The 23,650-nt window shown below is 38.0% G+C and overlaps 4 protein-coding genes across 8 annotated transcripts in view; 3 read left to right on the plus strand and 1 right to left on the minus strand.

The window, feature by feature from the left end:
• LOC111710733 (structural maintenance of chromosomes protein 1A) overlaps positions 1–8,492 on the plus strand; it is a 12,635-nt gene extending 4,143 nt beyond the window's left edge. For both annotated transcript variants that reach the window (XM_023484855.1, XM_023484862.1), the window contains exons 3-12: positions 220–1,593; positions 1,919–2,596; positions 2,781–3,779; positions 4,395–4,472; positions 5,153–5,264; positions 5,686–5,882; positions 6,707–7,080; positions 7,435–7,504; positions 7,816–7,905; positions 8,197–8,492. In XM_023484855.1, the coding sequence (XP_023340623.1) occupies positions 589–1,593; positions 1,919–2,596; positions 2,781–3,779; positions 4,395–4,472; positions 5,153–5,264; positions 5,686–5,882; positions 6,707–7,080; positions 7,435–7,504; positions 7,816–7,905; positions 8,197–8,292 (3,699 nt within the window). In that variant the 5' untranslated portion in view covers positions 220–588 and the 3' untranslated portion in view covers positions 8,293–8,492. The remainder of the gene's footprint in view (positions 1–219; positions 1,594–1,918; positions 2,597–2,780; positions 3,780–4,394; positions 4,473–5,152; positions 5,265–5,685; positions 5,883–6,706; positions 7,081–7,434; positions 7,505–7,815; positions 7,906–8,196) is intronic.
• LOC111710766 (microspherule protein 1) lies at positions 5,983–13,930 on the plus strand. Its single transcript, XM_023484895.1, has 6 exons — positions 5,983–5,992; positions 10,595–11,322; positions 11,414–11,889; positions 11,956–12,034; positions 12,418–12,495; positions 13,732–13,930. The coding sequence occupies exons 2-6, from the start codon at positions 10,603–10,605 to the stop codon at positions 13,909–13,911; spliced, it is 1,533 nt and encodes a 510-aa protein (XP_023340663.1). The 5' UTR covers positions 5,983–5,992; positions 10,595–10,602; the 3' UTR covers positions 13,912–13,930.
• Positions 13,911–19,913, plus strand: LOC111710714 (uncharacterized). 3 transcript variants are annotated; one of them, XR_002767116.1, is made up of 8 exons: positions 13,911–14,045; positions 14,414–14,681; positions 14,771–15,155; positions 15,327–16,525; positions 16,755–17,775; positions 18,128–18,377; positions 18,448–19,180; positions 19,683–19,913. XR_002767116.1 is itself a non-coding variant. In XM_023484835.1 (7 exons), exons 1-7 carry the CDS (start codon positions 13,935–13,937, stop codon positions 19,099–19,101), a joined length of 3,888 nt encoding a protein of 1,295 aa, XP_023340603.1. In that variant the 5' UTR covers positions 13,911–13,934; the 3' UTR covers positions 19,102–19,913. The 3 variants fall into 3 exon arrangements, 2 of the variants coding, with proteins under 2 accessions (XP_023340603.1, XP_023340612.1); XM_023484835.1 differs by having other exon boundaries at positions 18,448–19,913; XM_023484844.1 differs by having other exon boundaries at positions 15,327–16,474; positions 18,448–19,913.
• A 1,988-nt stretch (positions 19,914–21,901) lies between these two features.
• Positions 21,902–23,650, minus strand: part of LOC111711409 (helicase POLQ-like) — a 10,079-nt gene continuing 8,330 nt past the window's right edge. The window contains exons 12-14 of one of the 2 annotated variants that reach the window (XM_023485772.1): positions 22,899–23,054; positions 22,174–22,720; positions 21,902–21,973 (exon numbers count right to left, since the gene is read on the minus strand). In XM_023485772.1, the coding sequence (XP_023341540.1) occupies positions 21,945–21,973; positions 22,174–22,720; positions 22,899–23,054 (732 nt within the window). In that variant the 3' untranslated portion in view covers positions 21,902–21,944. Of the gene's footprint in view, positions 21,974–22,096; positions 22,721–22,898; positions 23,055–23,650 lie in introns of those variants that run through there. The other variant, XM_023485762.1, reaches the window with a different exon arrangement.

Genomic DNA, 23,650 nt, shown 5'->3' on the forward strand with positions numbered 1-23,650 from the left:
ATGAACATGAACATGAACATGAACATGAACATGAACATGAACATGAACATGAACATGAACATGTATCATGAACATGTATCATGAACATGTATCATAAAATTATTTAGAAAAGGATTTGACATTTCTAATATTATTAAGTTAATTTATTAAGTTAGCAATCTTACATTTTAATAATATTTTATTATTTAGTTAAGAATCTGACATCTTGTATATGTTCAGGTTCCTGCTATATTTATCTGTGGTCGGCTGGTACCTGGAGGAGGATCAGGGTTAAAACAGCTTGCTAACACCGGTCAGCTTACAGATATACTGCTGGAGTGCTGTGAGGGAGATGTTACATGCTCAAAATATGATCTCTAGCCAAACCTGACGGAGAGAGAGAAAGTAGATCAGTAGCTAACACACGAATCATACATTATATTTCAGGGGTTTATATATTTTTTGAAAGAATTAAATCTTTTTAAATATGGAAAATATGAGCCCCTGTTGTATTGTTTTATTTGCTAGTCTTGATTAAAAATTTTACAAACAAATTTATTAATTTCAGAATTGTTAATTATATTTATGAAGAGATAAAACTGAATAAAAATGGCGGTTCAACTCAAGTATATTGAGGTTGACAACTTCAAGTCCTACAAGGGATACAAGAAGATAGGTCCCTTGAAGCCCTTCATGGCTGTGATTGGTCCCAACGGGTCCGGTAAGTCCAACTTCATGGACGCCGTGTCCTTCGTGATGGGGGAGAAGACGAACCCGCTGAGGGTGAAGAGATTAGCGGATCTCATACATGGAGCATCTGTTGGTAAACCTATCTCCAGGAGTGCCTCTGTCTCGGCTATATTTGAATACGAGGACGGCAGAGAGCGGAAGTTTACACGATCTATCCAAGGATCGTCGGCAGATCATAAGATCGACGATGTTCCAGTCACCTCCCAGAACTATCTCAAGGAGTTGGAAGGAATTGGGATCAATGCTAAAGCAAAGAACTTCCTCGTATTCCAGGGAGCAGTGGAGTCCATTGCTATGAAGAATCCTAAAGAGAGAACTGCGCTGTTTGAAGAGATATCTGGTTCTGGAGCTCTTAAAGAAGATTACGAGAAATCTAAGACGGAAATGATGCAGGCCGAGGAAGAAACCAAAATGACTTATCAGAAGAAGAAAGCTATCGGAGCAGAGAGGAAGGAAGCTAAAGCGGAGAAGGAGGAAGCGGAGAAGTATCAGAAGCTCAAGGACGACATGGAGGAGAGACAAGTTGAGCTCCAACTGTTCCGTCTGTATTACAATGAAAGGAACATAGCTACCTGCCGGGAGAAGATTGATCAGAAGCAGAAGGAGCACGACAAGGTGGACAAGAAGAAGGAGAAGGCCGAAGAGGCTGTCAAGGAGATAAAGAAGTCTGCTGGTAAGAATACTCGTGAATATGAGCGTGTAATCCAGGATATCAGGGATAAGGAAGCAGAGATATCTAAGAAGAAACCTAGTTATATCAAGGCTAAAGAGAAGACTGCTCATATGCTGAAGAAGGCTGAAGGAGCAAAGAAGAGTTTAAGCCAAGCTATCACTGCTCAGGAGTCTCATAAATCAGATGTCCAGGTAAATAATTAGATATCGTAATATTTCTTTGTGTTTGCGTTCGAGGAAAAATAAAATATTATTATTATATACTTAAACTTTACTGACCTCGATTTATAATGTAAAACCAAACAAATAATTCAAAATTTTATATTTCGTGTTTTGTGCTTTATTGGTTAGATTGCAAGTTTCAAAACCAAAATACGTGCAAAATACAATAAAAATACATTGTGACGATCGACTATGAGACAGAATTTTAAAAAGGGATTCAACACTTCAAATATTCGAGAACAGTGTTAAAATGATGTGTGTTAAAACCCCATTTTTATAAGAATCTTGTTTTCAGGAACTTGAAAGTAATCTGCGACAGATAGAGAGGAAAAAGAATGAGTTTGAGAAGGAGATGAAGGACGAGAATCAATCTCAGGGTAGGTCTGTAGAACTGGCAGATGACCAGGTTGAGGTTTACCAGAAACTCAAGGACAAGGCAACTACTGAATCTGCCAGGTACATGTCGGAGCTGGACTCGATCAACCGAGAGCATAAATCTGACCAGGATAGGTTGGATAACGAGCACAGGAAGAAACTGGATATTGAGAGTAAACTCAAGAACAAGGGTCACGAGATGGAGGAGTGTCAGAAGAGATTAACCAAGCTTGAAGATCATATCAGAGCTAGTGAGGGGGCGCTCAATGAGCAGAAGAAGACCTTGAGTGAGCTGAATGTTGATGTTGGATCCTCCAAGGACAAGATCAGCGACCTCCAGGCTCAGCTGGACGAGGTCACGAACGAGCTCGGAGACGCCAGGGTGGACAAGCACGAGGAAAACAGGAGGAAGAAAAAACAGGAGATCGTAGAGAACTTCAAGCGTCTGTTCCCGGGGGTCTACGACAGGATGATCAACATGTCCCAGCCTATTCACAAGAAGTATAACGTTGCTATCACCAAGCTGTTGGGACGGTATATGGAAGCTATTGTTGTTGACACTGAATCTACAGCTAGGCTCTGTATCCAGTATCTCAAGGTATAGTTTTGTAACAAGTTAAAAAAATTCCTTTTTTTATTTTTAAGAATGTAAAAATATAATCTTTGATCCGTTTTACAAAATGTTGTTTTTGGAATGTATTATCAAACCCAAATTCCCCTAAATTGATACAAGGTGTTCTACGGATAAAAACACATAGTTAAATGTTTTTTTTTAAATTTAGGATCAGATGTTGGAACCTGAAACCTTCCTTCCTCTCGACTATATCCAGTTCAAACCCTTGAAGGAGAGGTTGAGAAACATCACCTGTGTGAAGGGGGTTAAGCTCCTCTATGACGTGATCAAGTACGATATCCCGGATATCAAGCACGCAGTCCTGTTCGTAACCAACAACTCCCTGGTCTGCGAGACCCCTGAGGACGCTATGAAGGTTGCGTATGAGATGGAGGACGGACAAAGATACGACGCAGTTGCGCTGGACGGAACCTTCTACCAGAAATCTGGAATTATCTCCGGAGGTTCGGTTGATCTCGCCAGGAAGGCCAAACGTTGGGACGACAAGCAAGTTTCAACACTAAAAACTAAGAAGGAGAAACTCTGCGAGGATTTGAGGGTTGCAATGAAGAACTCTCGTAAAGAATCTGAAATTCACACAATTCAATCCCAAATTGAAGGAAAAGAGGCTCGTCTCAAGTTCTCTCTCACTGATAGAGATTCTACAATCAAGAAGATTGATAAACTAACCGTGGAGATGGATAAGCTCCGAGAGGACCTGGAGAAACTGAACCCTGCAGTTAGAGAGATTGAGGGCACCATGAGGAAACGTGAGGAGAAGATCGAGAACACAAAGGAGAAGATGAATACTGTCGAGGACAGGGTCTTCAAGGACTTCTGCAAGAAGATCGGAGTAAAAAATATTCGTCAGTATGAGGAGAGAGAACTGAGAACCCAACAGGAACGATTAAAGAAGAAGGTTGAATATGAAAACCAGATCAACAGGATCAGTACACAGCTAGAGTACGAGAGAAAGAGAGAAGAACAGCTGCTGCTGAACGTGCAGAAGTTTGAGAGGATGGTACAGGATATTGAGGATCAGATGGATACTGCTAAAACTGCCGAGCAGTCCCAGATGCAAGAGATAGATCACGAGATGAGAGCTGTGGAAAGTCTTAAGTCACAGAAACAGTTTCTCAAGTCGGAGGTTGATAAAATTGAAGATGAGGTGAGATATTCAAAATATTAAATAAACTAATTTTTCAAATTAACTGGACGCGCTTACCTCAAACTCTAATATTCTAATATATCAGAGCAAACAGAGATGATACAGCAAAATTCTTTAACATCAGGGTTTAAAGTATAAATTAGATTTTGATACAAGTGTTCAGTTTTTTCTAAAGAAGTTACAAGACGCATCTGTCTTTCCTCTTTTTTGTAAAAGTTATTTATTTTGTTTGAAATTTTATTGATTTTTTCTTTACCTAGACTTTCAACTGTTGACATATTGTTAAAAGATCTTATTTTCACTTTCATTCTTAACAATGTCCAATGTCCATATTAAATTATTTTAATCGTTTTTACATCAGAATTATCCAAATTAATATAATCCCTTTTCTAACTTCTGTGATTTCTCAATCTAATCCTTCTCTTATTAACATTTCACCCTGTCTCATTGTCTTACTTATTTTTATTCTTATTCTCGTTCTCGTTCTCGTTCTCGTTCTCGTTCTCGTTCTCGTTCTCGTTCTCGTTCTCGTTCTCGTTCTCGTTCTCGTTCTTGTTCATGTTCTTGGTCTTGGTCTTGGTCTTGGTCTTATTTTCATTCTCATTCTAAATCTAGGTGAACAGTGCTAAGAAAGATCTCTCTACAGTACAGAAGGAATTGGCTAGTATCAGCAAACAAATAAATCAACTTGAGGTGAATATTTTTTTCTAAATGATTTTATCAACAAAAAAAAAACAAGTTGAATGAATCAGAATTGGAACGGAATTGAGTCAAGTTCTGATTTTCAAATTCTTTTATCTTTGAAACCCAATGGCGTAGACCTTTGATATTGTAAACTGAAATTTGTTAGATCAAATAATCGAAGTTTGAAATATCAAAGGTTGACACCATCAGATTGCAAAGAAAACGGCAGTAGAAAATTAAGTTTGTAAAAAAGACCCAATTCTTTTGTTAATAGTTGATAGTGAGAGTTATTTATCTACGGCTCAATCAAAATCAAAATGGGAAGCAGAGGAGAAGTTGTTGAACTGGCCGGACCTAGTTCAATCACTTCTCTCTATTCTTAAATTTAGATTTTTGGGTTTGAAATATTGCACCGGATCTCTAAAAAAGAAAAATTGGTTTAAGTTAAGGATTAAGAAACATGAAAATACTGAGCCTGAAACTCTTGCTGAGATGGATCCCAATAGGAGTTTAAGTTACTTACGTGTCAATGGTCCAATCTTTTAACTCAAAACCAATAAGAGATCAATTAAAGAAAAAGTTTGAGTTTAACCAATTAGAATTGATTTAGATTAGTGTAATCTGCAGGAATATTTTGAAAACTTAGACACAAACTTAAAGATACTCTTTAATCTTGTAATTATATTTAGAGCACGTTAGATTCTGAGCGAGCACTCCGTCATACTATACTAAAGCAGTGTAAACTGGACACTATACAGATACCTATGAAGAAGGGAAGACTAGAAGAGATTGATGATGAAGGTTAGTTCAAGATTACAGATTTAAGGATATTTTTTAAGGTCTTCGCAAGGTCAATTCATTTAAAATATTTTAGATCAATAACTTTAATTGATTTTGGTCCTGGGAAGGTTTAATAAACTTGCATGAAGGACGTAGAAAAGTTGAAAAGTTCTATTATCAACATGTTAATCGAAACTCTGTCTGTAAACTTTCATGAGAAGTCTTGAGGGAAATAGTTCTAAGCTGAAGGGTGTTATTATGCTGAACAATCCAGAGATGATTTTAAGGATGTTCGAGGATTGAAAGTCTTTAGCTAACAAAATTCCAGAAGAAATTCTGTGGCGAAGCATTTTTCGAAATGTCTTCTTTTACAATTAAAATTTTTAAAGTAAATAATCTTACCAAAATATTCTGAATTTATTAAAATGTTTGTTTGTTTCAGGAGATGATCCAAGTATCGAGGTATCCAGCTCTCAGCCCAGCCACGTGATCTACGAGAAGGAGGAGAAGATCAAGATTGATTACTCCGGGTTGACGGATAACCTGCAGGACCTGGATGACGGGGATGATGTGAGGAAGGTGGAGAAGAACCTAGAGAAGCAGATCAATGAGGTTGCCAACACAATACAGAGGATACAGGTCAGGAATATGATCAATTCTAAAACATATTACAAGAAAATAAAAAGTAAACTGAGGCCGAATTTAAAGAATTTGAGCCGCGGCTCAAATAGGGTTGATTCCTTCTAAAATTGTATTCAATTTTTCAAGATTTAAGCCGGCGCTCATGGGAAACTGTTTTTTTAAAGATTTAAGCCGCGGCTCAAATTCAGTAAATACGGACAGTGTTAAAAAAACGCGGAATAAGGGTTCAGAGACTCGTTTTAAATCGGATTTAAAAAAATTTCCAATTTCAGAACAATTTTGATGTCACTTTCTTAGTACATGCCGGGATTCTGACTCATTGAACTTTAAAAAAGTGGTTGTTCCGGGTCATAAGCACATCTGGATCCGGATACTGACCCGTCTTGTAAAAAATGATCCAGCTCTTGAACATGTGTTAAGATTTTTAATTACTTTACCCCAAAAAAAGTGTTCTTTCTTGAATTTGTTTTGTATAAACTTGATTAACCATTCAGTATCATTGCACATGTCATGCTAACTCTATGATCCATACACTCCAAAAGGGGGCTCTGGGTTGCAGGGAGGGGTGGTTACCTGGTAACACTTGTGTTATTGGGGAGTCATAATAGATGGATAGATTCAATAAGGAATATATTCATGATTTCTCATTTGCTTGCACGTAAAATGTGTGTTTTGAGATTTGAACTTTTTTCTGATTGTTGATATTTTGTGAGTTGGATCCGCATGGCTCACGATCAAGATCCATGGGCCTTAACTGTTCCGGATCCATTGTATCCGGATTCTAAGCTCTGCTAATGATTAATCCTAAATATTTTATTTAGGCCCCGAACATGAAGGCAATGCAAAAGCTTGAGGAGGCGAGGGAGAAGCTGCAGGAGGCGAACAAGGACTTCGATCATGTTCGTCAGAGAGCGAATAAGGCTAAGATTAAGTTCGAAAGCGTAAAGCAGGAGAGGTACAACCTGTTCAACAAGTGCTTTGAACACGTCAGCAACACTATCGACGGGATCTACAAAGCGTTAGCGAGGAACCAGTCCGCTCAGGCTTTCCTAGGTCCGGAGAACCCTGAGGAACCCTACCTAGAAGGTATCAACTACAACTGTGTAGCTCCAGGGAAGAGGTTTCAGCCTATGTCTAATCTATCTGGAGGAGAGAAAACTATTGCTGCTTTAGCTCTACTCTTTGCTATTCATAGGTAATGGAAATTGTCCTTGTTTTGAGTTGAGATATTTAAACAAAGGTTATGTGATTGTTGAATAAATGGCAGCACAGTTGAGACATTCCTACCTAACTACACATTTTACTTTTAAAATACACAAAATATGTCTCAATATCCGATTCCTAATCCCATTATCTTAATGACCGTTGATATTTCTTATATCAAAGGTTTACGACATGAGGTTGTAAAGATATAGAAATTAGAACATTATTCATTGATCAGCTCCTTTAAACAGAATTTTAAGATCTATGAGATAAATGATGTTTATCATGAAATAATTAGGTTACATTATGATTTTATGTAAGATGTTTCAGAATATTTTTATTTCAGTTACCATCCTGCCCCGTTCTTTGTGTTGGACGAGATAGACGCTGCTCTAGACAATACCAATATTGGCAAGGTAGGTTCACAAATACATAGTCGATCCAGGGTTTAAGGTTCAAATACAGTGTCGATCCAGGGGTTTAAGGTTCAAATTTTCCATCTTGTTTAAGATGCAGAGTGAAGGTTTAAGCAAAGGTGTTGTCAATTCTTTTCAGGTTCACAGTGAAATTCTAGGTTCAAGTTTTTTTCATTGTCCATGGTTTTAGCCATTAAATTTGTGTCTACTAGAGGTTAAAGATTTAGTTTTATGAATAGGTAATAATCCTAATTTCTCCGGGTTGCTGCCTATATAGAGATAGGTTTAACGTGATTATCTATTTTATCCAGGTTGCTGCCTATATAGAGAGCCAGAGAGAGAAGATGAATATTATAGTTATCAGTCTCAAGGAGGAGTTCTACTCTCACGCTGATGCTCTGGTAAAATTTAAATCCTTTAATCTCTTATTTTTCTCAAGTTTAACTCCCGCTGTTTACCCGCACTTATGTCGATTTTACCGGGAAACAAAATTTTTGCTAATAAAGTCGATCAACTCAACCTAGACTTTCAAACCCAAGCTAAGATGTTTCCCATGGTTCTCCCGAGGTCCCCTATCAAAATTTGAAAATCGGTCAAGGGGTTCATGAGTTATGATCGGATATTCAAACAAACAAACAGAGATATATATATATATATAATAACATTAAAAATATAAATAAATTTTCTTCTAGATTGGTATAACCACTAACACTGAGGAGATGCAAGCCACAGGAGCTCTTATTTCGAAGGTTCTAGGTCTAGACCTAACTCCGTACCAGAAATATTAAACCTCAAAGTACAAACTCTGTAAATCATGTAATTTCTCGCATTTTTGTATGTAACCTTTAGTTAAGACTTCGACTAGTATTACTGTTGCATGAAGCATTGTAAATCATATGTACCTCTATCTATCTTATCTTGTATCTCCGACAATACGAGAATAAAATGTAAACCTGTCTCAGATTTCTGTAATAAATTCTTAAAATGATTAAAATTAAATCTGTGATGTTTCACAATAAGAAACATTAAAGATATGGTACCTTTTGTTGATAAAGAATGTTAGTTTTTGTCATAAACTCGTGAGTTACAAATCTTTATATCTTTTGCAACCCTATGTTCTAGACATCTAATATTTCAAACTATGAAAAGGTACCATCAGGGTACAAAGATACAGGGACTAAAATTTTAGCTTTCTCCCCTTTCTAAAAAGACAAAAAAAATGGAAGGATCAAGTAAGATATTTATAGTTTAAAAAGTATCAACTACGCTGAATGCTCAATCCGTTACGACCGGGACAGTTTGACCGCTGAGTCTTGACCGGAGAGTCCGGTCGTGAGGGTGCGATTGACCGCAGGTATATAATCTATCGGTCAGATTAGCCAGGTATCAGTTGTATAAACATCTTCTATCTATCAACATGAATCTTGCAATCCGAGTCCTCATGGTTTTACTGACTCCGATTCATGGGTTTACTCCTAGAAGCACTGAGATGGAAGATTTATTAGATCTTCTACAGAAGAACATTGAAGAGACTAGGATCAAAGTTCGATGCTCTGCTCTCAGTTCTAGTCTCGAGGTGGATAAATGTTTAGAGATGAGTCGGAATCCGGAGCTGTGCAAGTTCTCCTGGCTGTGTGGAAAAGGTTGCAGTGTTGCCTGTATACATGAGGTACCTAGAGATATTCTTATCCAGGATATTGAACAAACGTCATGCTCAGTGTCATGGTTTTTGGACGGTTCATCTCCTGCCCAATATATTGTTGTGGCGCAGGACGGAGCAGGAATGTGGAGAATTCTGAAGGACGGACACACTAGCGGAGAACTAGACCTAAGTGCTCAAGATACAGAGAAGTACAAAAAGATTTCTGTCCTTGCTATCTCCGGGTTCGGAGTAGAAGATGTAAGAAGTCTCCGGATACATCCTTCCGACTGCTCTCCGATACAAGCTATCCCACAATCTTCCCCTGCTGCTGGAAATCATGGACCAGAACATGTTCAATTAATTCTTCTTGTATCAGCAGTCCTAACCATGGTGTTTTGTTTGATATCCGTCCTTCTCTACTGCGCCTACTCTAGAAGGACACGGAGCAGAGTAATCACGGAGAAACTTTCTCCAATTATTAAAGATGAGTCTAAATGCAAGTTTCTGCGAGAATATCCTGATCTGTAATCTAATCTGTTCGACTTGTTTAATCTGTGATAATAAATGTGAAAAAGTACGATTTTCTTTTAATGTCGAAACAAAAGCTGAAAGCATTTCCATCAACAATATTCTATTTCAATCAGAATTTTTCTTTCTATATTCCGTCCCGTCATTCTTTAAACTTCCAGATTCCTTCTCTCCATCCTTTAATCCAAACTTCTAGATTCCGTCCTGTCATTCTTTAATCTATACTTCTATATTCCGTCCCTTCATTTTCATTCTTTAATCTTAACTCCTAGATTCCGTCCTGTCATTCTTCAATCTAAACTCCTATGATTCCGTCCTGTCATTCTTCAATCTAAACTTCTAGATTCCTTCTCTCCATCCTTTAATCTAAACTTCTAGATTCCGTCCTGTCATTCTTCAATATAAACTTTTAGATTCCGTCCCGTCATTCTTCAATATAAACTTCTAGATTCCGTCCCGTCATTCTTCAATCTAAACTTCTAGATTCCGTCCCTTCATTCTTCAATATAAACTTCTAGATTCCGTCCTGTCATTCTTCAATATAAACTTCTAGATTCCGTCCCGTCAATCTTCAATATAAACTTCTAGATTCCGTCTCTTCATTCTTTAATCTAAACTTCTAGATTCCGTCTCTTCATTCTTTAATATAAACTTCTAGGTTCTGACCCTTCATTTTCATTCTTAATTCAGTCTAAACGTCTAAACTTCTGGATTTCGGCCGTTCATCCCCTAATCCGAACTTATAGAATCTGTCTTAATTTAAGAAATGGAAGACGCGACAATTTTGTTTATTTCGTATTTTTACTCCATTTCGCGGCATTGAACACATATTTGTTTAGAAAATTTAGTTGCGTCTCTATATCAGTTAAAAATTTTAACAATAATTTGAACTTGTCTTGTTTTTATGCTTTTATTATATTTAGAAAGAATGGCCTCTAATCCTGATGTGGAGGGAACTCCCCTGCTTGGTCCACTACCTCTAGAACTACAGCAGATTAAAGATCAAAAAGACGCCGCCGCTGCTCTAGCCGCTCGAAGGAGGGGCGAGGACGTAAAAACTATCGAACGAAACATTCTTAAGATTCGTCGACGAAGTTTCGGAGAATCTTCCTTGTCACCAGAGGATTCTGCAACCCGGAGAAGTTCACGAGCCATCAAGCGGAGAAAGTTCGATGATGAAATCTCTGAGCCTAATTTAATCATTCCTCCAAGCACCCCTCAACCTTGTACTCCGGGTATACAGGTTCCAGCTCTGGGTAGTGTAGAATCCAGGAGTAGGAACTCATCAGTATGTTTGACCGAACCTACAACTCCTGTCTCCGGGTTGGATAATAACTGTCTCGCCAACTCATTAACAATGTCGGATTTGAGATTGAAGAAACTAATCCGTGATAAACGCAAGAGGAAGGGTAGGAAGGATGAATTGACTAAAGATCTGGGTAGGTGGAAACCAACAGATGATATAGCGTTGGTAACTGCGGTGGAGCAAACCAAGGATTTAAACCTTGTATTTAAAGGAGTGAAATTCTCCTGTCATTTTACACTATCGGAGATACAAGAGAGATGGTATACACTTCTTTTTGATCCCGTGATATCTCAGCTGGCTCAGCAAGCTATGAAGAATCTTCCACAAGAAGTTGTACACAAGGTAAATTATTTAGTTACATACATTCTTAAACATACGTTATGTTTCAGGGGACCCCCTTGTTTTGATTCTTTAATTCTTGTTTTTTTTTTAGATTATGCTTAATACTCCGTTCTCAAGAGAAGAAGAGGACGTAATAATAAACTGCGGGATAAAAAGTTCTGCTCCTACTGTCAGTTTATCAGAGTTTGAGAAACTATTATTGTCCAAACCCGGAGTTTTTCATCCGTATAGAACTGGTAGAACACTGTTCACTCATTGGCAGTATCTTAAGTTTCATTCCTTACTCCCGGAGCAGACGGTTAGACCTATGCCTAAACCTGACTCAGGACATCAGGTTCTAGACTTTATAGACGGAGAGGAGTTGATCCTGGACAGTGAGCTGCAGGACCCGGAAGATACCAACCTTAACACGGAGCTCATGGGTGCAGAGAGGAATGCCAAGCATGAGATTAGAAGGATGGAGGCTGAAGTTACAAAATGGCAGGTTTTAGTTGATCAGGTTTCAGGTTCAAATACCTCGGAGTTTGATAATCAAACCCTTGCAGTTCTTAGAGGTCGGCTTGTCAGGTATAAAAACTTATGAACAGCTTTTAGATAAATTTTTGAAAATAAATAATTCTGATTTGTTTCCAGATATTTGATGAGATCACGAGAGATATCAGTCGGTAGAGCGGCTCAAAACCATGTTGTTGACGTAGATCTCACATTAGAGGTTTGTAAAATAGATTCAAAATTAGTCCAGCATAATCCGTATCATTTCAGATTTTACTTTTCTTTAAATTGTGAGCCTTTTAACTTTTGAAATTTTAATATTGGCTAGACCTGCTGAACTCTCTCCTCTCTCTTTGAAGGTATAAATTGTTTTCATAAATAATATTTAAACGCATTGCCAACGTATTTTCTAATGACCTAATAATGAGTTCCAGCGATGTCGGAGACATCTTTTTTCTCAATTTAAACAGTTTTTAGAAATTGACAAATAAGTTTTATAGTAGAAAGTAGACAAAGTATAAAAACGAAGAGCGGAAATAGTCGGTTATTAAAAAAGGATCCATTAACAAATTAATATTATAACTGATTGATTGATATATCTAGGGTCCTGCTAGTAAGATATCCCGGAGTCAAGCAAGAATAAAGCTGAAACATACAGCAGAGTTTCATCTTGCAAACGAGGTGAACTTTAATTTATAATAAGGGAATATCTGTTCCCTATTTTATCGTGTTAATTGTGTATTAAAACCTGTTAAACTGTACAAACTAAGTTATTCAATGCATAAATATTATTATTTCTTTTCAACGTTACTCCAAAAATAAACTAAACCTATCTGAAATTTTTTGTAGCTTACTGGTTGATTAGATTAAACCTAGCTTTTAGAAATATAATTCACTGATTTTTTAAAATTCTAAATAGCTTTTTTCATTCTTATTCAATCAACCTCATATGAGACATAAAAGACAACATAACATTATCACGTGAGGAAATTTATTTTAACATTTATTTAACTGATCTATATTATACACTAATATTCACTGAGATTTATAGTCCATTGTCCTCATTCTTTTGGTTATCTAGGAGAACCAGGAGTTACTCATGGCTTCGTTATCCTGTGAGCTCGTCTTTGCAGCGGCGTTATTTCTTGCTGCGACGTTCTTCATTGTCTGGTCGCTATTCTTCTGTTTCTTGACGCCGATTCTTGTCTTTTTCGCCGATTTCGAAGCTTCGATATTTTTTAGGGTCTTTTCAAGTCTTGTTTGGCTCCTGGCGTAAGATTTTAGTATTTGCTGTTCTGCAGCTGCTCGCTGTTTTGCTTGCTTGTTCTGATCCTGCAGTCTTTTCAGCTCAGTTTTAGCTTGTTTCAGGGCAGCATTCTTTGCTTTTTTCTTCTTGCTTCTAGGAGCTGCAGCTTTTACTTGAGTAGTCAGCTTTGTGATGGATTTCTTCTTACTCATTTTCAATCTGTTCAAAAGTGCGATATTTTTAACTGCTTGTTTTGCAACAATTTTTTGTTGCTTATGTAGAGCTTTGACCGTAGTCAACTCAGCTTGTTTAGAAGAACCAGCAGCTTCAAGGTTTTTTTCCATTGTTAATTTTAAGTTAAATCCACGAAGGGAGAAACACGTCTTTTCTCCTCGAGAGATACTAAAAGAATGACAAGTTGAGGATTTTTGGTCATAGTTGCGAATTTTCTTATTTTTTTTCGAAGATTTTCATGTTTTTAATCAATTATTTTCTTGTAAATATTCTTTCGTATTAACAGCAACTTGAGTAAGATTATTATCATTATTTTGAATTATTTTGTTCATCTTTTATTGTTTTATGTGTCCGATGGTGGTTGGGTTTCCTCAAAATGAGAGAGTCTTCGGATGTTGTTTTTATATTTTTATATTAATCTTTATACTTTATGGCAGGGGTTTCGGCCTGTGATCGTGAACGGTACACCTGTTCTAACGGGGGAATCCATCATCTTGCAAAACAACGCCGTGGTGGAGTTCTCGAGCCTTCGGTTTATCTTTCTTATCAACCAGGATCTGATAGCAGCAATCAGGACGGAAACTTTCAAGAATAATTTTATTAAAACCCTCTCCTAATAAGTCAAGAAATTTCAGATAATATGTTTGATGATGAGGATGAGGTAGATGAGAATGATATGGTTCTGGAACATGGAGCATTAGAGGAAACCCTGGTAGACCCGGAAACTGGAATACACTTTTATCAGCTTCAGGTGGAAATACAAAATGGAACATTTAATTTGTGATCTTTCTATTTTAAAGATAACAGAAGTTTTTAATACGGCAATTTTGATTGGGGTGTATATTTTAAGGAATTTAATCCCCGGTCCCCTTCATGGAGATTTGAGGGGGGGGGATGTGAAATTGGACATCAAAGGGTACATTTTTCTCATTCCTTTTCATACTTTTTACACAAAAGTTTATTTATTTTCCCATAAAAATCATTTCCAAATGGGGAGGGATTATTTTTCAAGGAAATATACACCCCTGAATCTTGATTTTAGAAAATGTTTTTCACAGGTTAATCATGGCTTATTAGTTTAATGAAATAAAAAATGTTTTTAACGGATAAAATTTTTAGACTGAGAATACATTAGAGAGCATAGATTCGCAACCAAACTTTCTCAGTTCTCAAAACTGGAATGAGCGGAGATCTGTGATTCAGGAAAACCCGGCTCAGTTTCACCGTTCTACGGAGAACCCAACTCAATCCATCCGTACTACGGAGAACCTGGAACAGTCTCTCCGTCCTGCGGGAAACCCAAACCAATCCCCCCGTCCTACTGAGAACCAAAATTTACGCTTGAGAAGAGAAGATAATAAACCTGAACTTGTTTTCAGTCCCGAAGGTATTTATTGGGTTTCGTTTTTATTCCAACCTCATTTCTAATCTCGTCTCGTTAAATATTTTCAATATTATGTTTATTTTATATTTTAGGAAACGAAGGATTTATGTTTACAAATTTCTCTCATGAACCTGTGGAACCTGCGAGCAGTACGCCTAGGGAACTAAATGAAGAGATGTTTATGAAACGATACAATTACTCATCAAACCTGGAGTTTGGGAACCAGAACCTTAGAAACCCTAGGTCGGATAAAATTGAGGAGAAGATAAACAGTGTTAAAACTGCTTTCAACAATCTCAAGTTAACACCACGTGATACGTTCTCAGATATACCTTTTGAAGAATCATTTACCAGTGCGGGGAGCACAGCCTCGCCCCGCTCCGGAGGATATTATACGGATAGAGCAACCTCGCCCTCGGCAGCCTCGGTAACCTCAGTTCAATCTGTGTCCAGTCAAGTTTCAGTATCTGGCAGAAGGTATAGAAAATATTCTAAAATGTTAAAACTTCTTCCACTTTGGTTTAGGTGTTGTATATATTTACATGTTCATTTGATGGTTCGAACTAGCCAAATGAGATGTTAACTTTTTTTTTGGGGGGGGGAGTACAATGATATTTCAGATAAACATATATTTATTTACTTTTTTAGATTTCTTGAGTGGGATTACGGATCCGACCTGGGTTATGTTGACGGTCAGCTCACGCAGATAGAAGCTGCCAAGTCTCTCTCAACCCTGGAGAAACTAGCAATCGGAAACTATTCAGAGTATCTCAAGGATTCGGATGATGAGCAGAACCATCTCCGACGTGGATACGGAAGCAGGTTCCCTCCGGATACTTTCTACGATGAAACAAACGTAAGAATGAAGAAGTTTGCTGAGAGTTTAATGCGCCAACGTCAAGTACGCGAACAAGAGCGGTCTCGTCAGGAAAGAAGATCAAATTCGAAAGAGCGGAAGTCGAGTAGTCCACGGAGATTTGAGAAAAGAAACAAGTCCAAGGAAAGATCAGGGACGGAACACAAGGATGAGTTGAGGTTGATGGAGCAAGGAGCATATTCTCTCCCCGTGATCCTGACTAAAAACTCCGATAAGTCAACTTCGGAGGTTGGATCTTCTCCGGAGAAACGGAGAGCAGGGAAGAAGAAGCGAAGTAAAATCCGCAAATCTTCGTCCATGACAGAAATATCCGAGGTATCTCGGGATAATGAGATCAACAAGCGTTCTTCAAGTAATGTCCAGCTAACCCTTCAGACCAAAACCAGGAAAGAGTCCTGTTCCAACTCCTCAAGTTCTTCCAGAACTTCACAAACCGTGCCCAGTTCTTCGCAGTACCAGGAGCAGGAAGTGGTTCTACCGGCTCATCTTCAGGATCTATCAATAGAAACAGAAGATCATCAAAAGGAAAGTACAAAGTTTGTGTCTCAGAGTTCTAAACTGAGTTCTCAATCTCGACAATCTTCTAAACGATCAATCAGCAACTCATTTGAAACCGTGATTGCTGCAGAGCCGTGTTCGTCAAGTGGAAAGGATTCTATAGATACAGAGGAGGAGATTCATCTTGGTCTACTTCATAACCCTGCTCCAGGTAGGAGGAGAGAACAGGACGGACGTAATGCTTGGACGGATAAATCCTCTGAAGAGCGAGATCTCCGGGTTTACAGCTCTGTACCCTCGACTTCGGACGAGGAGAACGGACGCAGGAGAAGGTTGGCGGAGAGAGGAACCGGGGGAGATACAAGCACTATGGAGTCCGTTCAGATGATTGACCGAGCAAAGAGTTTTGAATATATTCCCGGTGAGTCATTTCCTCTGCAGGAAAACTCTTCAAGTTACGAATACCTCCCAGGTAATAAATAAATGAGACTTCTGTGAGATATCCTGAAATTCTTTTTCTTCTTTTCTGCATATCATGTGATAGTAAGAATTGGAACCACATTTGGGTATTTTAAAAAGAAATTCTTCGACGTTGAGAAATTTCTTACATTATTATTATCTGTACAAAAAATGTCCACATCTAATTAAATATTAATGAATATGCCATGGGAAGTATCATATTTTAATCTATTTTTATTTAGGGCACCTGGTACCGGAGCAGAGACCTCCAACAGTTCTAAATCTGGAACTGGATAAATTACCCGGAGTCAGAAAATCCTCTAGTTCCTCTGGAGCCAGAAACTCTGCCAACCTCCCGGAGAAACCCCAAGAATCTGAACCTGGTCAATCCAACCTAGATAGAATATCTCTAGAGCTCCGCGGGAAATCTAAAGAACTTCTTGCAGCAAACCTGACTCAGACTAAATACTTCTTTAAGAAATTAAAACGTTACATTGACTTCCTCTCAACTCCGTCCTCAACCCTCTCCGAGTGCAGGATGAAACAGCATCTTGCATCCAAGATTTCAAGGTTACTCTCCTCCGAGGAAACTAGGTTAGAGATGAGCAGTGAGTTGAGCCGAGGTGAGTCTAGTGCATCCTGTCTCTCCGTCCTTCAATCCGAACCCTGCTCCTACAGTAGTAATATCCCTGCTAGAACCAGTAAACCGGAGAGATCGAAACGAAATGATCCAGTTTCAGATGACAGCAGTCTTCTCTCCGGGGCGGGAAATATGCAGAACTGGAAAACGTCCAAGACAAGGTCAGAGGAAAAGTTTGAGAAAAGAGAGAAGCAACCATCTGCTCCTCCTCAACCCATCCCTCCCTCCGGACCCTCAAACCCCCCGAGAGATGTCGAGTATGTCGAAGCTCTGAACAGAAAAAGAACCGAGCATTTAAAAAACTTAAAACGAGAAATAAAAATCTTGGAGAAGATTGAACGAAAACTCTCTAAAGATCCAATCTCACCCTCATCAGAGTCTTTAACTCTTCAGCTGCTGGAGAGTCCAACTAGAAAACTAACATTTGTCAAGAACTCTGGCGGCCGGGGGAATGATTCCACTACCATTACGGAGAACTTTCAAGAGTCTCGGGATTCTCCGGATAAGGGCGGAGGGCACGGAGCAGGACCCACCAGTGTTATTGAAGATCCTGAGATACACATCCAAGCATCACGTTCGGATATTTCCTCCAGACTCTCTTTAATAAGCGAAAAAAGTAAAAGGTAATAATTATATTTTTACAGGGTTTAGAAACGTGTCCATCATTTTTACAACTATTATTTTTTGGTAGTTACCAAATTCTCCACAATTTCAAGTGCCCTCACATCTAGAGAGGGTCATGTCCAATTCACAACAGTACTCTTTATACCTTCATCTGATTAATAACGTGGAAGATACTGTAGTGTTTCTGTTTCCTCCCATGCCAATTTAAAAATGGAGCGTAACTTGAAATTAAATTTAAACGAGTCGCTTTGTAGTCCATGCAGTTAATATTCATTCTATTTCGGGAAACACGTAGATTCGTTTTCTTTACTTGGATTGAGAAGGTTTTCTTTAAACCTGATATATTTCTAGATCTGTTCGGAAGAATTCTAAGATTGTATCCCACACAGAGACTATCCATCTTCATGCCAAGTTTGATTCCATTACAACGGAGGAGAGTTTAATGGGAGCTCCATCCCAGGATCGGAGTCAATCTGACATTTCTCCGTCCCTCCCCTCCTCCTCTCTCCGATCTAATATATCCAGCTCCGGAACCTCAGAGTATATTTTACAGAGAACTCAGCATTGGAACAAGGAGAACAGGAAGGCAAGGACGAATAAGGTAAAGCTAATGATAAAAGAAATCTTCCAAAAATGAAAAATTTAATGTTGAATAATATCATTTTGTTCAGGCTGGATCCTTAAATCAATTTACGAAGAGCACCAAACCCGTAGCCTACTATCTTCCCGTAAATAGTATGAGCCCTATCAGAATAGGTACCCGGATACTTAGAGAATCTTCACAGAACAGGCGTCAAGGAACACATAGTTATAAAAACCGGAATATTATGAGCATGTATATGGCATCTATAGACAATAATGAAAGACCGCGTGTGACTATACCCAGTAGACCTAGAGAAGATGTCACAAAACCTACAAAACTATCCCTCCAGGACGCTCTACTCACAAAGCGACCAAACTTTGTCAAACGCTCCGAGAGACGGGTTCAAGTACTCAGACGTATCCGAGAGAAAAGAGAAGAGCGGGCGAAGAAGCATGAAGTCTGGTTGAATAGTATCCGATGTTTGAGTCCGAACTCGAGGAAGGATGTCCGTCCTGTGTTCTCTCCGAGTCCTGCAATTCGTCTTTTCTCCCATAAGGAGATGGTTTCTTCAACTAAACACAAATATTCAACTCTACCTGAAGTTATAAACAAGAAGGAATCCTCTAGGAAGGAAGGACAGAGTGAAACCAATAGATTAAGAAAGGATATTTACAGCAGACAGTTAAAGAGAAGGTTACACAACGGAAAAGTATCGTTGAACCATCATGATAGAATATTTTAATAATAATTTTAAGTAAACAACTCTTAACTGTGTGTTCCTTTATACATTTTTGTAGTCTCTTCTTTAACATTTTGGCCAGGTTTTTGGAGTCCATTTTACAGGTCAATCGTTCATTCCTTGCCCCCTCCCCCTTCCATCCCTTCAAACTTACTTGTAAACTTGGAGAGTAGATGGTGTAGCTCCCGCTAGGGGCATTCAGCAACATCTTTTCACCACAGTCTTCTTCTGGGAATCTGGTCATTCTCTAAAGATTAGTTCATCTCAGATAGATTTCTTTTAAATATCTTGATATTTTGGGACTCTCTAATTGTGATGGGTAACTGTCGGATTTCACTACTTTGTTCATAACCTTGAATAGAGATAGTTGAGTCACATATAGAGTTATTACACCAGGACTCGGTGACTAGTATAATAGATGGTTTCAGGTCATTACTAACAACTTGAAGTTCATTTAGTTTCCTAATTATACTTTGTGCAGTGAGATAGAGAATACTTAGTGTCTCATGTTCTTGGTAGGGTTCTGCTCCTCCATTCTCATTATATCCTCCTTCTCTCTCTGGTCCTCCAAACCAAATACAAAGGATAAGACCAAGCAAGAAAATATTGAAGTATGAGTCGTCATTAGTGTCTCATACTTTGTGGGTACCCCTGTAACAGTTTAAGGTTTAGTTTTCTCAAGCCGTATTTATTTTGTCTGTTTTTGCTACATTTTTACATTTTCATATGTATTTTGTACAGATCTGCAATCTGCATTAGTCATGGTTTAATATTATTGTAAATTATAAATTGAATAAAGATGAAACAAGATTAAATATTCTTTGGACAGAAAGATTTAAATTCTATATGAAACTTAAAAATTTCATGCTTTAAGAGACTGTAAGCCTAATTTCAATTGGCCCTCCATGCAAAGATGACAATAAATTAGATATCAATGTTTTTGTTTCTTTAAACTGTTCATTTGTATTTGCTGTTTCTCTTATTGGGAGCAATAAAGAAACTTACAGAAATAAACACTCTTCGAGACAAAAATCTTTGCATGGAGGTTTACTTGAAATCGCGCATACAGTTCCTTTAAGCAATACTATATCCACGATTGTTTTCCTCAGGGACTACAAACTTTGGCTCTATTTAAATTTACATGTTAAACAGATTTAGAATTATCACATGTGGAATGAGATGAAATAACATTTTTTAATGGTGGGAAACTGCTCACAAACAGTGTTCAAATGTTATTATTCATTTGTACTTGTATCTAACTTTATAGTGAACTGTATTTTTTACATGAGATCATGTGGTACTCGTTGAAAAATCCTGGATTCAGTGTTGCTAACATCATATATTGAAGGCTCATCTAGAATCGAAACCATCATCAAGAATTTAAGATCTTAAGAATATGATGTAGATAGTGATATCAACTGCATCAGGTAAGGTGGTAAGCGATGCATCAATATAATGAAGACGACTTCAGATTTAAGTTTAAATCTAAATTTATATCAAGCTTTTAAACATCTTTAACTTAAAACAAATTATGAAAATTTTCTGTGAACCAAAACTCATCAATTGTTTATAACAAAATTATACAAGTTTTCTAATCCCTATGGAAATTCCTGTCTTCGGGACTTGTTAAATTTAGTATTTAGCGCCCCTTAGATATAGAGTTAATCGATTAAGATAAAGAGATGGGGTTGATAAAGTGTTAGGGAATTATTTCCTGTGCGAGTATGAAAATAATTTAAAGGTAAATCGTATGAGTGATAGTGTTCAGAGCCACATGAGCCCCAGGAAGTGATCTCAGAGCCCAAAATTTAAAAGAGTATCGTTGAACGAAACTCCCGAGTTTCCTGTTTGGGGTCTAAACATTTGTGTAGATTTTGATTTAAAAGATTCGAAAAAAATAGAGAATATTAAGAAACTAAAGAAAATAATATTTCATAACACAAGTATTGATATTCAGAAAACTGCCAATTACCCCATTTATGAAACCCGGGTTCTAAAACTGGTTTTCATAACGATACCCTGTCTTAAGTTTTGGGCTCAGGAGCCTCATCAAAACCATCTCATTGCCTCTCAGAGCCTCTGAAATTGTGTCTCCCCGCGAAGCATTCTGATCTCCAATAAAAAATATTTGGCTTTTACATCCACCAACAGCCTTTTCCGAAAATCTTAACATGATAAAAGTTTTTATTAATACATTTGTATTGGAAAATCTACAATAATTGAGATTAAAACTTTCGTTTACAAAATTTTACAAATTCCTAAACTTGTGGCAAAACTATTGCAGATTTAATAAAGATAGTCAAATTATTTTTTATCATTTTAACAAACAATAAAAGCGCAAATTCAAGTGTCGCGCAAAAACTATCGAGTTTTGTGAAATACTCGGAGACAGAATTGCAAAGCTGCAAGGCGATGGTTTTAGAGGCGCTTGGAGGTCATTCTGCGAATCAGGAGGCTCTGAAGATCATTTAGCCAGGCCCATGGGGGCTCTGCACCCCCCTCTCTCTCACTGTATTGGTCAGAGCCAAGGAGTACAAAATAGAAGGGAGATACAACTAACGCGGCCCGCCCTACCATATTATACATGCTTTGCAGACGGTACTCCATTTGTATATGAAATATTTGTCTGATGTACAATCACCCCGTGGGCCCGTATACAATAACCTACTCTGATCATATTTCTTATACAAATGGAGTACCGTCTGCAAAGCATGTATAATCATTTGGTAGGGCGGGCCGCCTCAATTGTATCTCCCTTCTATTTCAAACTTCTTGGTCAGAACATTTCTGTAGAACAACGACATAAACATAAGGATATTTTATTGAAAGATAATAATCCACTAGCTTTAAGGACTTGCATAAATTCTTGAATCATCTACAGAATTACATGAATATATGAAAATATAATTTGTAAACTTTGTAATATTTGACATATTTTAAAACAAAAATTTAACCTTCCCCTAAAAAAAAAAAAAAAAAACTATAATTTTAATTCTTATCATTATATGCCCCCCCCCCCCCCGAAAAAAAACTAAGCTATTTCAAGAAGAACTATATCAGCTTCATCATGTAATCCTTCTGCTTTCTCTATGAGCTGGAGTTTCGCACTCTGTACAATCAGTTTAGCGGCCTTGTGGGATAGGTTTGGTATCCCCCTCACCAGATCTCCGGGTTCAGCTTTAGCTATACACCCCAGGGTTGAGTATCCAGCCTGGAGAAGAAGTTTAGCCCGTCCTGCCCTTACTCCCGGTAGGTCGAGGAGTGGGAGTAGCTCCGGACTACAGCAGTGAGCTAATCGTTTAGTGAAGGGTTCCAGGAGCTCCTGGTAAGCCCAGAACTCCTCGATCTCAAGGCAGAAGTGGAGGACAGAGGAGGAGAAGCTGGCAGCGGAGGACATGAGATTCTGAACCTCCCCCCGGGAGATACTAAATTTCTCCGCGACCGTGTGGATCGGAACCGTGTTCCAGAGATCAAGGAGAGCCAGGGATAAATAGAACCTGGATAGAACGGGTTTCAAGGCTTTAGGGAATCCTCTCCCTGTGACTAAACCAACGATAATATTCTCCGTTATTCCCAGAAATCTTGCAACTTCTAGATCAGGAGGAGAGAGGGAGAGATAAACCTAAAAAATAAAAAAGATAATGATAAAAATTTTCTAAATGATCAAAGGAATTTTTATTTAGGAAACTAGTAACTTAATATTGGAGCCAAATCATTCTCCCAATAGAATTCTAAAGAAAATTGTCCTACAATAGCAAGGTATGATTTGTTAATATTGTAAAAATAATTGTTTAACCTACCCTATGATAGACTGAAGCTGTGTAATATATTGACTCTGCTAGATCGTATGGTGTAAGTAGGTAGAGAATGTGAAGACAGGTATCTACAGCTAATCTAGGCCGGGCATCCTTCAGGTCAGAGTACAGTTTACCAGATAAACTTAGGTTTATATTACCCTAAACATAATAGTTTACCAGATAAACTTAGGTTTATATTACCCTAAACATAATAGTTTACCAGATAACCTTAGGTTTATATTACCCTGAACATAGCGTTTTACAAGATAAACAAGTAGGTTTATATTTCTCTATACATAGTTGGTCTACCCAGCCTGGTTGAATCTGTGTACTGTACCTGTATAGCCTGGTTGTATTGTGTACTGTACCTGTGTAGCCTGGTTGTAACTGTGTACTGTACCTGTATAGCCTGGTTTTATCTGTGTACTGTACCTGTATAGCCTGGTTGTAGCTGTGTACTGTACCTGTATAGTCTGGTTGTATCTGTGTACTGTACCTGTATAGTCTGGTTGTATCTGTGTACTGTACCTGTATAGCCTGGTTGTATTGTGTACTGTACCTGTATAGCCTGGTTGTATCTGTGTACTGTACCTGTAATCTGTATAGCCTGGTTGTATCTGTGCACTGTACCTGTATAGCCTGGTTGTATCTGTGTACTGTACCTGTATAGCCTAGTTGTATCTGTGTACTGTACCTGTATAGCCTGGTTGTATCTGTGTACTGTACCTGTATAGCCTGGTTGTATCTGTGTACTG

The sequence above is a fragment of the Eurytemora carolleeae genome, unplaced genomic scaffold, assembly GCF_000591075.1.
Source record: "Eurytemora carolleeae unplaced genomic scaffold, Eaff_2.0 scaffold32, whole genome shotgun sequence".
NCBI classification, from domain to species: Eukaryota; Metazoa; Arthropoda; class Copepoda; order Calanoida; family Temoridae; genus Eurytemora; species Eurytemora carolleeae.